The sequence below is a fragment of the Crinia signifera genome, chromosome 19 (genome assembly GCF_055691185.1).
Source record: "Crinia signifera chromosome 19, ASM5569118v1, whole genome shotgun sequence".
NCBI classification, from domain to species: Eukaryota; Metazoa; Chordata; class Amphibia; order Anura; family Myobatrachidae; genus Crinia; species Crinia signifera.
The window spans coordinates 3,156,960-3,169,777 of record NC_139226.1 but is presented as its reverse complement, the minus strand read 5'-3'; the positions used below and the strand labels follow the sequence as shown (position 1 = coordinate 3,169,777).

The window sequence follows — 12,818 nt, the reverse complement described above, 5'->3', positions numbered from 1 at the left end:
GGAAATATGAGGTCTGATAGAGGATAGCGGTGACCCCACTACATCCCACCCATAATGTACGTAAGGGGGACACAAACCTTTCTGTCTTTAGACTTGGGTGCAGATTTCCCGGAGTTTGACACAACCACGAAGCTTCCGGATGCGCCTTTCCCCTTCACCTGAGACACACAAGTGGTTATTCTGTCGTCCAGGGCTAAGTACACACAGTGCAATCAGCAGCAGTTACACAGAGCAACCTTACCTGGCGGATAATCCCCCTCTGCAGCTCTCTCTTCAGGGCTTGCTTCAGCAGGTACCCCCTCCTCTCCAAATCCAGCGACGGGTACTTACTAATGATGTATTTCCGGATCGCCACAACAGAGGCCCCCGACTTCTGGAAGCAGGCCTGTACAGAAAGTGCAAGAGTGGTGCTTATTCTACGGAGCATTGTGCAACCGGAACACTACCACTAGGGATACTATGTTACAGCACCACAGGAGTCACATTATGTACCAGTAATACCACAGCTTGCAGTGTACCGCTATTACTAGGGATACTATGTGTAACAGAACCACAGGAGTCACATTATGTACCAGTAATACCACAGCCTGCAGTGTACCACTATTACTAGGGATACTATGTGTAACAGCACCACAGGAGTCACATTATGTACCAGTAACACCACAGCCTGCAGTGTACCGCTATTACTAGGGATACTATGTGTTACTAGGGATACTATGTGTAACAGCACCACAGGAGTCACATTATGTATCAGTAGTACCACAGCCTGTAGTGTACCGCTATTACTAGGGATACTATGTGTAACAGCACCACAGGAGTCACATTATGTACCAGTAACACCACAGCCTGCAGTGTACCGCTATTACTAGGGATACTATGTGTAACAGCACCACAGGAGTCACATTATGTATCAGTAGTACCACAGCCTGCAGTGTACCGTTATTACTAGGGATACTATGTGTAACAGCACCACAGGAGTCACATTATGTATCAGTAGTACCACAGCCTGCAGTGTACCGCTATTACTAGAGATACTATGTAACAGCACCACAGGAGTCACATTATGTACCAGTAATACCACAGCCTGCAGTGTACCGCTATTACTAGGGATACTATGTAACAGAACCACAGGAGTCACATTATGTACCAGTAATACCACAGCCTGCAGTGTACCGCTATTACTAGGGATACTATGTAACAGAACCACAGGAGTCACATTATGTACCAGTAATACCACAGCCTGCAGTGTACCGCTATTACTAGGGATACTATGTAACAGAACCACAGGAGTCACATTATGTACCAGTAACACCACAGCCTGCAGTGTACCGCTATTACTAGGGATACTATGTGTAACAGCACCACAGGAGTCACATTATGTATCAGTAGTACCACAGCCTGCAGTGTACCGTTATTACTAGGGATACTATGTGTAACAGCACCACAGGAGTCACATTATGTATCAGTAGTACCACAGCCTGCAGTGTACCGCTATTACTAGAGATACTATGTAACAGCACCACAGGAGTCACATTATGTACCAGTAATACCACAGCCTGCAGTGTACCGCTATTACTAGAGATACTATGTAACAGAACCACAGGAGTCACATTATGTATCAGTAGTACCACAGCCTGCAGTGTACCGCTATTACTAGGGATACTATGTAACAGCACCACAGGAGTCACATTATGTACCAGTAATACCACAGCCTGCAGTGTACCGCTATTACTAGGGATACTATGTAACAGAACCACAGGAGTCACATTATGTACCAGTAATACCACAGCCTGCAGTGTACCGCTATTACTAGGGATACTATGTAACAGAACCACAGGAGTCACATTATGTACCAGTAATACCACAGCCTGCAGTGTACCGCTATTACTAGGGATACTATGTTACAGCACCACAGGAGTCCCATTATGTACCAGTAACACCACAGCCTGCAGTGTACCGCTATTACTAGGGATACTATGTAACAGAACCACAGGAGTCACATTATGTACCAGTAATACCACAGCCTGCAGTGTACCGCTATTACTAGAGATACTATGTAACAGAACCACAGGAGTCCCATTATGTACCAGTAATACCACAGCCTGCAGTGTACCGCTATTACTAGAGATACTATGTAACAGAACCACAGGAGTCCCATTATGTACCAGTAATACCACAGCCTGCAGTGTACCGCTATTACTAGGGATACTATGTTACAGCACCACAGGAGTCACATTATGTACCAGTAATACCACAGCCTGCAGTGTACCGCTATTACTAGAGATACTATGTAACAGAACCACAGGAGTCACATTATGTACCAGTAATACCACAGCCTGCAGTGTACCGCTATTACTAGGGATACTATGTAACAGAACCACAGGAGTCACATTATGTACCAGTAACACCACAGCCTGCAGTGTACCGCTATTACTAGGGATACTATGTAACAGCACCACAGGAGTCACATTATGTACCAGTAACACCACAGCCTGCAGTGTACCGCTATTACTAGGGATACTATGTTACAGCACCACAGGAGTCACATTATGTACCAGTAACACCACAGCCTGCAGTGTATCGCTATTACTAGAGATACTATGTAACAGAACCACAGGAGTCACATTATGTACCAGTAACACCACAGCCTGCAGTGTACCGCTATTACTAGAGATACTATGTAACAGCACCACAGGAGTCACATTATGTACCAGTAATACCACAGCCTGCAGTGTACCGCTATTACTAGGGATACTATGTTACAGCACCACAGGAGTCACATTATGTACCAGTAATACCACAGCCTGCAGTGTACCGCTATTACTAGGGATACTATGTTACAGCACCACAGGAGTCACATTATGTACCAGTAATACCACAGCCTGCAGTGTACCGCTATTACTAGGGATACTATGTAACAGCACCACAGGAGTCACATTATGAACCAGTAGTACCACAGCCTGCAGTGTACCGCTATTACTAGGGATACTATGTAACAGAACCACAGGAGTCACATTATGTACCAGTAACACCACAGCCTGCAGTGTACCGCTATTACTAGGGATACTATGTAACAGAACCACAGGAGTCACATTATGTACCAGTAATACCACAGCCTGCAGTGTACCGCTATTACTAGAGATACTATGTAACAGAACCACAGGAGTCACATTATGTACCAGTAATACCACAGCCTGCAGTGTACCGCTATTACTAGGGATACTATGTGTAACAGAACCACAGGAGTCACATTATGTACCAGTAATACCACAGCCTGCAGTGTACCGCTATTACTAGAGATACTATGTAACAGAACTACAGGAGTCACATTATGTACCAGTAGTACCACAGCCTGCAGTGTACCGCTATTACTAGAGATACTATGTAACAGAACCACAGGAGTCACATTATGTACCAGTAACACCACAGCCTGCAGTGTACCGCTATTACTAGGGATACTATGTAACAAACCCACAGGAGTCACATTATGTACCAGTAATACCACAGCCTGCAGTGTACCGCTATTACTAGGGATACTATGTAACAGAACCACAGGAGTCACATTATGTACCAGTAATACCACAGCCTGCAGTGTATCGCTATTACTAGGGATACTATGTAACAGAACCACAGGAGTCACATTATGTACCAGTAACACCACAGCCTGCAGTGTACCGCTATTACTAGAGATACTATGTAACAGCACCACAGGAGTCACATTATGTACCAGTAATACCACAGCCTGCAGTGTACCGCTATTACTAGGGATACTATGTTACAGCACCACAGGAGTCACATTATGTACCAGTAATACCACAGCCTGCAGTGTACCGCTATTACTAGGGATACTATGTTACAGCACCACAGGAGTCACATTATGTACCAGTAATACCCACAGCCTGCAGTGTACCGCTATTACTAGGGATACTATGTAACAGCACCACAGGAGTCACATTATGTACCAGTAATACCACAGCCTGCAGTGTACCGCTATTACTAGAGATACTATGTAACAGAACCACAGGAGTCACATTATGTACCAGTAATACCACAGCCTGCAGTGTATCGCTATTACTAGGGATACTATGTAACAGAACCACAGGAGTTACATTATGTACCAGTAACACCACAGCCTGCAGTGTACCGCTATTACTAGAGATACTATGTAACAGCACCACAGGAGTCACATTATGTACCAGTAATACCACAGCCTGCAGTGTACCGCTATTACTAGGGATACTATGTTACAGCACCACAGGAGTCACATTATGTACCAGTAATACCACAGCCTGCAGTGTACCGCTATTACTAGGGATACTATGTTACAGCACCACAGGAGTCACATTATGTACCAGTAATACCACAGCCTGCAGTGTACCGCTATTACTAGGGATACTATGTAACAGAACCACAGGAGTCACATTATGTACCAGTAACACCACAGCCTGCAGTGTACCGCTATTACTAGGGATACTATGTGTAACAGCACCACAGGAGTCACATTATGTATCAGTAGTACCACAGCCTGCAGTGTACCGTTATTACTAGGGATACTATGTGTAACAGCACCACAGGAGTCACATTATGTATCAGTAGTACCACAGCCTGCAGTGTACCGCTATTACTAGGGATACTATGTAACAGCACCACAGGAGTCACATTATGTACCAGTAATACCACAGCCTGCAGTGTACCGCTATTACTAGAGATACTATGTAACAGAACCACAGGAGTCACATTATGTACCAGTAATACCACAGCCTGCAGTGTACCGCTATTACTAGGGATACTATGTAACAAACCCACAGGAGTCACATTATGTACCAGTAATACCACAGCCTGCAGTGTACCGCTATTACTAGAGATACTATGTAACAGAACCACAGGAGTCACATTATGTACCAGTAACACCACAGCCTGCAGTGTACCGCTATTACTAGAGATACTATGTTACAGCACCACAGGAGTCACATTATGTACCAGTAATACCACAGCCTGCAGTGTACCGCTATTACTAGAGATACTATGTAACAGAACCACAGGAGTCACATTATGTACCAGTAACACCACAGCCTGCAGTGTACCGCTATTACTAGAGATACTATGTTACAGCACCACAGGAGTCACATTATGTACCAGTAACACCACAGCCTGCAGTGTACCGCTATTACTAGAGATACTATGTAACAGAACCACAGGAGTCACATTATGTACCAGTAACACCACAGCCTGCAGTGTACCGCTATTACTAGAGATACTATGTTACAGCACCACAGGAGTCACATTATGTACCAGTAACACCACAGCCTGCAGTGTATCGCTATTACCTCACATTACTAGGGTTACTCTGTGTACTGACCCTGCAGTACACACATACATAGAGCTGTATACTTTTACACGTTAGCTAAATATACATGTTGTGTATATAGGCCGCTGTTTAACGTGTGGTGCTGAACAGGACAAATCCTTCACAGACTCACTCCATGTATACACATACAGGACAAGTGGAAGCTCGCCATCTAGTGTTACCCTCAGTAGTGTGCAGGCACTCATTATCTGTCCATGGTAACACGATATTTATCACTGCTCTCCAGCTAGAAAGGTGGCTTCTGTCCCTGCAGCGGTACCGACCTTAGAACACACATACACACTGTGCACCACAGGGATCAGTCTATGCCATGTGACACCGCGGTCCATTGGAACCAGTGCACCTATAGCACCTGATGCAAACTGGGCTCAGATAAGTAGCAGCTCGGTGCCGGCCATATGCACTGTACAGTAATTAGTGCAGGGGTTTCATGGATAAAAGACCAGCCCGGCCTTCAGGACCTACATAAGCACCGACAACTAACCTTGATGGCCTCAGTCAGGATGGCATCCATCTTGGGGCGAGATGAAGAGGATACATGGGTCTGCTTCTGGGCGCGGGCCAGCTGGCTGGCAGACAGCGTAGCCCATGATGGGATAGTCTTCTTCACCTTCTTCTCTTTGGATGGTTCCTTCTCGCCACTAAAAGCATTAACAAATGGAAGAAGCGGTCAGGGCGAGTGCCGCGGTGACATCAGAGGGATGCTAGCGCCTAGGCAATCCTTTATCACATAATCCACGATATAACGGTCAGCCACCCTTCTGCATGGTGCCCTACACCGAAGCCCATCCGCAGTAATAACAGTGAGGGCACTTACTCTTTCTTGGCGTCCTCAGTTTCCGCGCCCTCAGCCTTTCCTGTCTCATTGGCCTCGGCCTCTTTCGGCTGCTCCGTCTCACTGGAAGTAGCTGGGGGGGTTTCAGTCTCTTGTTCCTCTCCGGTAGAAGCAGACTCCTCAGAACTGGCGTCGGGCTCTGCGAGAGAAGAGGGAAGTGTATAAGATACCACCTGTACATGCCGGGGGTAATACGAGACGAGTGTAAAAATCGCCTAAGTTACACAGGCAGACAGATCGCTATATCACAGAGATATATATTTAGCAAGCAATTATATAAAATCTGTGGCAGGGCAATCTGGGATGTGTAGTTCCACAACAGCTGTTGGCCTGTGAGTTTGACACCACTGGTCTAGTGTGTACACACACACACACACACACACACACACACACACACACACACACACACACACACATCAACATAAAGGCGAGCAGGAGGCACGTAACAACCAAACATACATTCTAAAGCCAGGTACACACTCGGCGAGATCTGCAGATATATCTACAGCGTGTTCTCCATACACACTGCCAATCCGTCGGGGCTGACATCACCAATGGGTGGGTGCATTTGCATCGTCCATACACACAGAACAATGCGCCAATATGTCTTCAGAATGATGCCGTTCACAGATATATCGCTCATATACACTGGCCGATGATTGATATATTGGCCAGTGTGAACGCACCTTAAGTCAAGAACAACATAGCCCCCCTCAGTCACAATCCAAAATCCATAGTGTGACCAGCGCTGCGTTACAGACCACCGGTCCTTTCTTTGCACGTTGTTAAAAGGAATGCAACTCTCCCCTGAAGGACAGAATCACAGTGACCAACAAGCGAGAGGCAGTGACCAGACCACCACACGTACGGACATAACCTCTCGACCACAGCAGGGAGATCAGCTGTAACAGTGGGCGGCCATAGAGGGTGTGGGCCGAGCAGCACCAGACCACTAGGAGCTGTTGTGTGACCGGACCACCACACATACGGATATAGGGGGTGTGGGCCGAGCAGCACCAGACCACTAGGAGCTGTTGTGTGACCGGACCACCACACATACGGATATAGGGGGTGTGGGCCGAGCAGCACCAGACCACTAGGAGCTGTTGTGTGACCGGACCGCCACACGTACAGATATAGGGGGTGTGGGCCGAGCAGCACCAGACCACTAGGCGCTGTTGTGTGACCGGACCACCACACATACGGATATAGGGGGTGTGGGCCGAGCAGCACCAGACCACTAGGAGCTATTGTGTGACCGGACCACCACACGCACGGATATAGGGGCTGTGGGCCGAGCAGCACCAGACCACTAGGAGCTGTTGTGTGACCGGACCACCACACATACGGATATAGGGGGTGTGGGCCGAGCAGCACCAGACCACTAGGAGCTGTTGTGTGACCGGACCACCACACGTACGGATATAGGGGGTGTGGGCCGAGCAGCACCAGGCCACTAGGAGCTGTTGTGTGACCGGACCACCACACGTACGGATATAGGGGATGTGGGCCGAGCAGCACCAGACCACTAAGCGCTGTTGTGTGACCGGACCACCACACGGGGGTGTGGGCCGAGCAGCACCAGACCACTAGGAGCTGTTGTGTGACCGGACCACCACACGTACGGATATAGGGTGTGTGGGCCGAGCAGCACCAGACCACTAAGCGCTGTTGTGTGACCGGACCACCACACGTAGGGACATATGGGGTGTGGGCCGAGCAGCACCAGACCACTAAGCGCTGTTGTGTGACCGGTCCACCACATGTAGGGACATATGGGGTGTGGGCTGAGCAGCACCAGACCACTAAGCGCTGTTGTGTGACCGGACCACCACACGTACGGATATAGGGGGTGTGGGCCGAGCAGCACCAGACCACCAAGCGCTGTTGTGTGACCGGTCCACCACACGTAGGGACATATGGGGTGTGGGCTGAGCAGCACCAGACCACTAAGCGCTGTTGTGTGACCGGACCACCACATGTAGGGACATATGGGGTGTGGGCTGAGCAGCACCAGACCACTAAGCGCTGTTGTGTGACCGGACCACCACACGTACGGATATAGGGGGTGTGGGCTGAGCAGCACCAGACCACTAAGCGCTGTTGTGTGACCGGACCGCCACACGTACAGATATAGGGGGTGTGGGCCGAGCTGCACCAGACCACTAGGGAATGTTGTGTAACCACATACACAGGACGACAATTACCAACAAGACGAAGATTTAGCAAATCATTACTGCTCTAATATCAGCACAAACAGCGCCCTTATCGCACACCAATACTAAGCACATGTACACCAGGACCAAGGATGAAAGTGTAGGAACCAGACACACAATAAACTGGTAACACAATGATAATTAGCCAAGGAGATAATGTGGGTAATTACATAATGTATGTCACCCACTGCGCACATAATCTCCTTGGCCAACGAGAATTGTTACCCACTCACAGTGTGTCCTTGATGCCTTCCTGTCAGACATGTTGTCTGAGGCTCTCAGGTTGGTGCGGCACGTGCGCGTCGGCTGACGGGAACGCTCCACCCCCGGCGCCTCAGTGGGAAACTGAGGCACGCCCTCACGCGGCATGTCATGGTGACACTTTCCCTCCCAGCAGATGCTGTGGCGGAGTGTCAGTCATCCAGAAAATGGGCCGGGCCCCAGGCGGGCAGAAGTCAGGCAGATCAGATGAGAATGATCTGGAGCGTTCAGCGCAGTATTCACGGACCAGGTCACTATTTAGTCAAATATCTGGGTGTTGGGATCTGGTCGCCATGGCGACCTTGCACCCAGGATTTGTCGAGCCCTAATGTACACAACAGGCTTGGACCATGCCAGTCCAGGTGTTATACACACGCTGAGCGATGCAAGTCAAGGAATCACCCATACACTTAGCGATGTGTTCTTTAGTCTCATGTAGGAGTTTGACTGCATGTGATAAAGATGTGAGAGGGGGGGCACGTGGGACTGCGCATTGCCACCACTACGCAGTATACAGAACGGGCGATACAGTATACTAGGTTGTGGTTTGTTGGGGGTACTCTGTCCTGCGCGCCTCCTTCGGCTGCCTAATGATTACCACTAAGGTCACCCTCAGACCTTGGGTTTTGGAATACTAGTGGAGTGGGTGTGGTAATCGTACTGGGCGCCAAAGTTGAAATATAACAAGGTTTATTGGTACAAAGTGTAAAAACATATAAAATGCAGTGTATGAACACATAAAACAAGGGTGAAATTCTTCTTACCCCTAAGGGTATTTGGAGCCAGCAAGGATGGAAAGAAGGGGCAGGATGCAGTCCGGAATGTGCACCCTGCTCTGGGCTCCAAATACCTTAGCACTGGGTTGGTCCTGATGGATATTGTGGATACCAGTCACTGCCGACGCGTTTCGAGCATCAGGGTGCTCTTCTTCCTGGGCGCAGTCAGAAGAGCCCAGGAAGAAGAGCACCCTGATGCTCGAAACGCGTCGGCAGTGACTGGTATCCACAATTATCCAACAGGACCAACCCAGTGCTAAGGTATTTGGAGCCCAGAGCAGGGTGCACATTCCGGACTGCATCCTGCCCCTTCTTTCCATCCTTGCTGGCTCCAAATACCCTTAGGGGTAAGAAGAATTTCACTCTTGTGTTTTTATGTGTTCATACACTGCATTTTATATGTTTTTACACTTTGTACCAATAAACCTTGTTATATTTCAACTTTGGCGCCCAGTACGATTACCACACCCACTCCACTAGTGATACAGTATACTAGACAGACCACTAGAAAAAGTGACAAAACTCGCCCTGTATCTATGCCCCTCTGATATATCGCCCAGCTATGGACAAGCGAGACACTGGCGGGGAAGCCATGCTCCTGCGACCAGCGATCACTGAAGGGGTGGTCGCGAGAGCGCACTAATGGCCCTGTACGCGCGAGGATATAGTCGCTCAGCCACCATATGCCGGCGATTAAGGCTGTGACACAATTAGCAACTCAGTTATTATGGTGTGACCACCTGTGCCGAAGTCAGGATATACACAACACCTGGACTGTTAGCGATCCCTAATGACAGGGGTTTGGAATGCCTGGCATATGGAAGGATGGAGATAGATATATATAGATATAGATATAGATATATATATATATATGAAAGAGTGCACTCACCAGATTTTTCACTCCAATAAAAAGTCCTTTAACTCTGCATCTTAAAAGGACTTTTTATTGGAGTGAAAAATCTGGTGAGTGCACTCTTTCAAATGGAGATATTTCACTTGCAATTCTGATGTTCTGAGGCGACTACCCCAGTCTCAAAGAAAAGGGAGATAATTGTGAGTGCTACCAGCAATTGGACATGATAGATAGATATATATACACATACCTCCCAACATGACGCTCTCCAGGAGGGACACATTGCTCTGCTCCTGCACTTCCTTCCTAATGTATAATTGCCATCACCTGTGCTGCAGCACCTTTCTTATCAATTAACCTGTTCAACACAGGTGATGGCAATCATACATTAAGAGGAAAGTCCAGGAGCAGAGCAATGTGTCCCCTCTGGAGAGGGTTATGTTGGGAGGTATACACACACACACACACACACACACGTATGTCTCAGCTGACCGAACAGAGCGCACATTGCACCTGGCACTCACCTGCTTTCTTCTCCTCACTGTCGGCGGAGCGATTCTTGGGGGCAGTTTCCTGGCTGGAAGAGTTAACAGCGCGGCGGATCGGCATGGTGATATCGCTTAGACCTACAGAGAGAACACAGATGGGAAACATAAGCACTGGCACCAGCCAAGGGGGAAGCTGCCCTCAGAGAGGTTACCCCGCCGGGGGGCAATGTTACCCCGCCAGGGGGCAATGTTAACCCCAGGGGGAAGCTGTCCTCAGAGGTTACCCCGCCAGGGGGCAATGTTACCCCCAGGGGGAAGCTGCCCTCAGAGAGGTTACCCCCAGGGGGAAGCTGCCCTCAGAGAGGTTACCCGCGGGGGGCAATGTTACTCCCAAGGGGAAGCTGCCCTCAGAGAGGTTACCCCGCCGGGGGGCAATGTTACCCCCAGGGGGAAGCTGCCCTCGGAGAGGTTACCCTGCCGGGGGAGGATGTTGTCACAGGGGGAAGCTGCCCTCAGAGAGGTTACCCTGCCGGGGGGTGATGTTGTCCCAGGGGGAAGCTGCCCTCGGAGATGGTGCGGGAAGGGGAGCATGTTACCCGCAGTGATGGATACCGGGCTCGGGCAGGACGTTACCGCCAGGAGGGTGCAGGAATAGAAGTGGAGGTAGGAGGGGTCGGGCCGGGGGTCAGTACGCAGGGGCCCCCACCTATGGTCGCGGCCTAGGCGGTCACAGCGTAGCTCCGATCCCTCTGCTCCTTACCAATGGTGCCCGGATGTAAGACGTGCAATTTGCGGCCGCTCAGACACGTTCCGCTCAGCCAATCGGCGCCTAGCGCTCTCAGGTCCAACCAATGGCCGCGAACCGAACACAGGCTCAGCCAATGAGCGATCAGCGGCCGAGAGGAGAGAAAACACAAAACAAAGAGGCCGTGCGGGGGGCGTGGCCTGGCTCAGCCAATCAGTGGCCGCAGCATCTTTCAAACGGGCCAGGGAGGAGGGCGGGGCAAGCGCAGAGGAGGGGGGAGAGGGACCGGGGGGTCGCGGCTGGCACCGGGAGCAGGGTGGCCCAGGCAGGTCCGGGCGGCCAGAGTCCCCCATCTCCGCCTGCACGGGCGCCCAGCTAACCCTCAGACTCCATCACTGAACATGGCGACCGCTCCGCCCACAGACACACAATGGCCGCCCGCCGTACCGCTATGCACGTCCCGGTAGACGCGTCCCGCTCACCCCTCACCGCCCCCTGCAGCGCCATTCCCGCGCCCGCCGCCCCCACAGCTCGCACTCACCTCAGGCTCCGGAGCTGCTCAACCGTCTGCCGCCTCCTCGCGCTCTCCTGGCTACTGACACGCCCCCTCCGCGCGCACCAGCCCGGCGACGTCATCGCCATGGCGACCGGGGGTTGGGCCGCCTAGGCTCCTCCTTCTCTAACAATAACAATAACATTATATACACAACTGTGTCTATACGCGTCTGTAACCCTAATGCACTGTGCCCCTTATATCCCTCTATGGGGGGGGGGGACGGGACACTGTGCCCCTTATATCCCTCTATGGGGGGGGACACTGTGCACCTTATATCCCGCTATGGGGGGGGGGGGGGGGGACGACGACGACGACGACACTGTGCACCCTATATCCCTCTATGGGGGGGGACACTGTGCACCCTATATCCCTCTATGGGGGACGACACTGTGCCCCTTATATCCCTCTATGGGGGGGGGGGGGGGGGGGTGGACGGACACTGTGCACCCTATATCCCTCTATGGGAGGGGGGACACTGTGCACCCTATATCCCTCTATGGGAGGGGGACACTGTGCACCCTATATCCCTCTATGAGGGGGGGGGGACTATGCACCCTATATCCCTCTATGGGGGGGACGACGACACTGTGCCCCTTATATCCCTCTATGGGGGGGGGGGCACTGTGCACCCTATATCCCTCTATGGGGGGGACGACGACACTGTGCACCCTATATCCCTCGATGAGGGGGGGGGGGGACTATGCACCCTATATCCCTCTA

General features: G+C 50.6%; 1 protein-coding gene across 1 annotated transcript in view; it reads right to left on the bottom strand.

The window, feature by feature from the left end:
- The window catches only part of HP1BP3 (heterochromatin protein 1 binding protein 3), a 23,682-nt gene extending 11,451 nt beyond the window's left edge, over positions 1 to 12,231 (bottom strand). The window contains 6 exon segments of the mRNA XM_083161804.1: positions 78 to 158; positions 242 to 385; positions 5,853 to 6,009; positions 6,186 to 6,342; positions 10,834 to 10,935; positions 12,084 to 12,231. Of these exon segments, the coding sequence (XP_083017930.1) occupies positions 78 to 158; positions 242 to 385; positions 5,853 to 6,009; positions 6,186 to 6,342; positions 10,834 to 10,918 (624 nt within the window). The 5' untranslated portion in view covers positions 10,919 to 10,935; positions 12,084 to 12,231.
- Between the last annotated feature and the right edge of the window lie 587 nt (positions 12,232 to 12,818).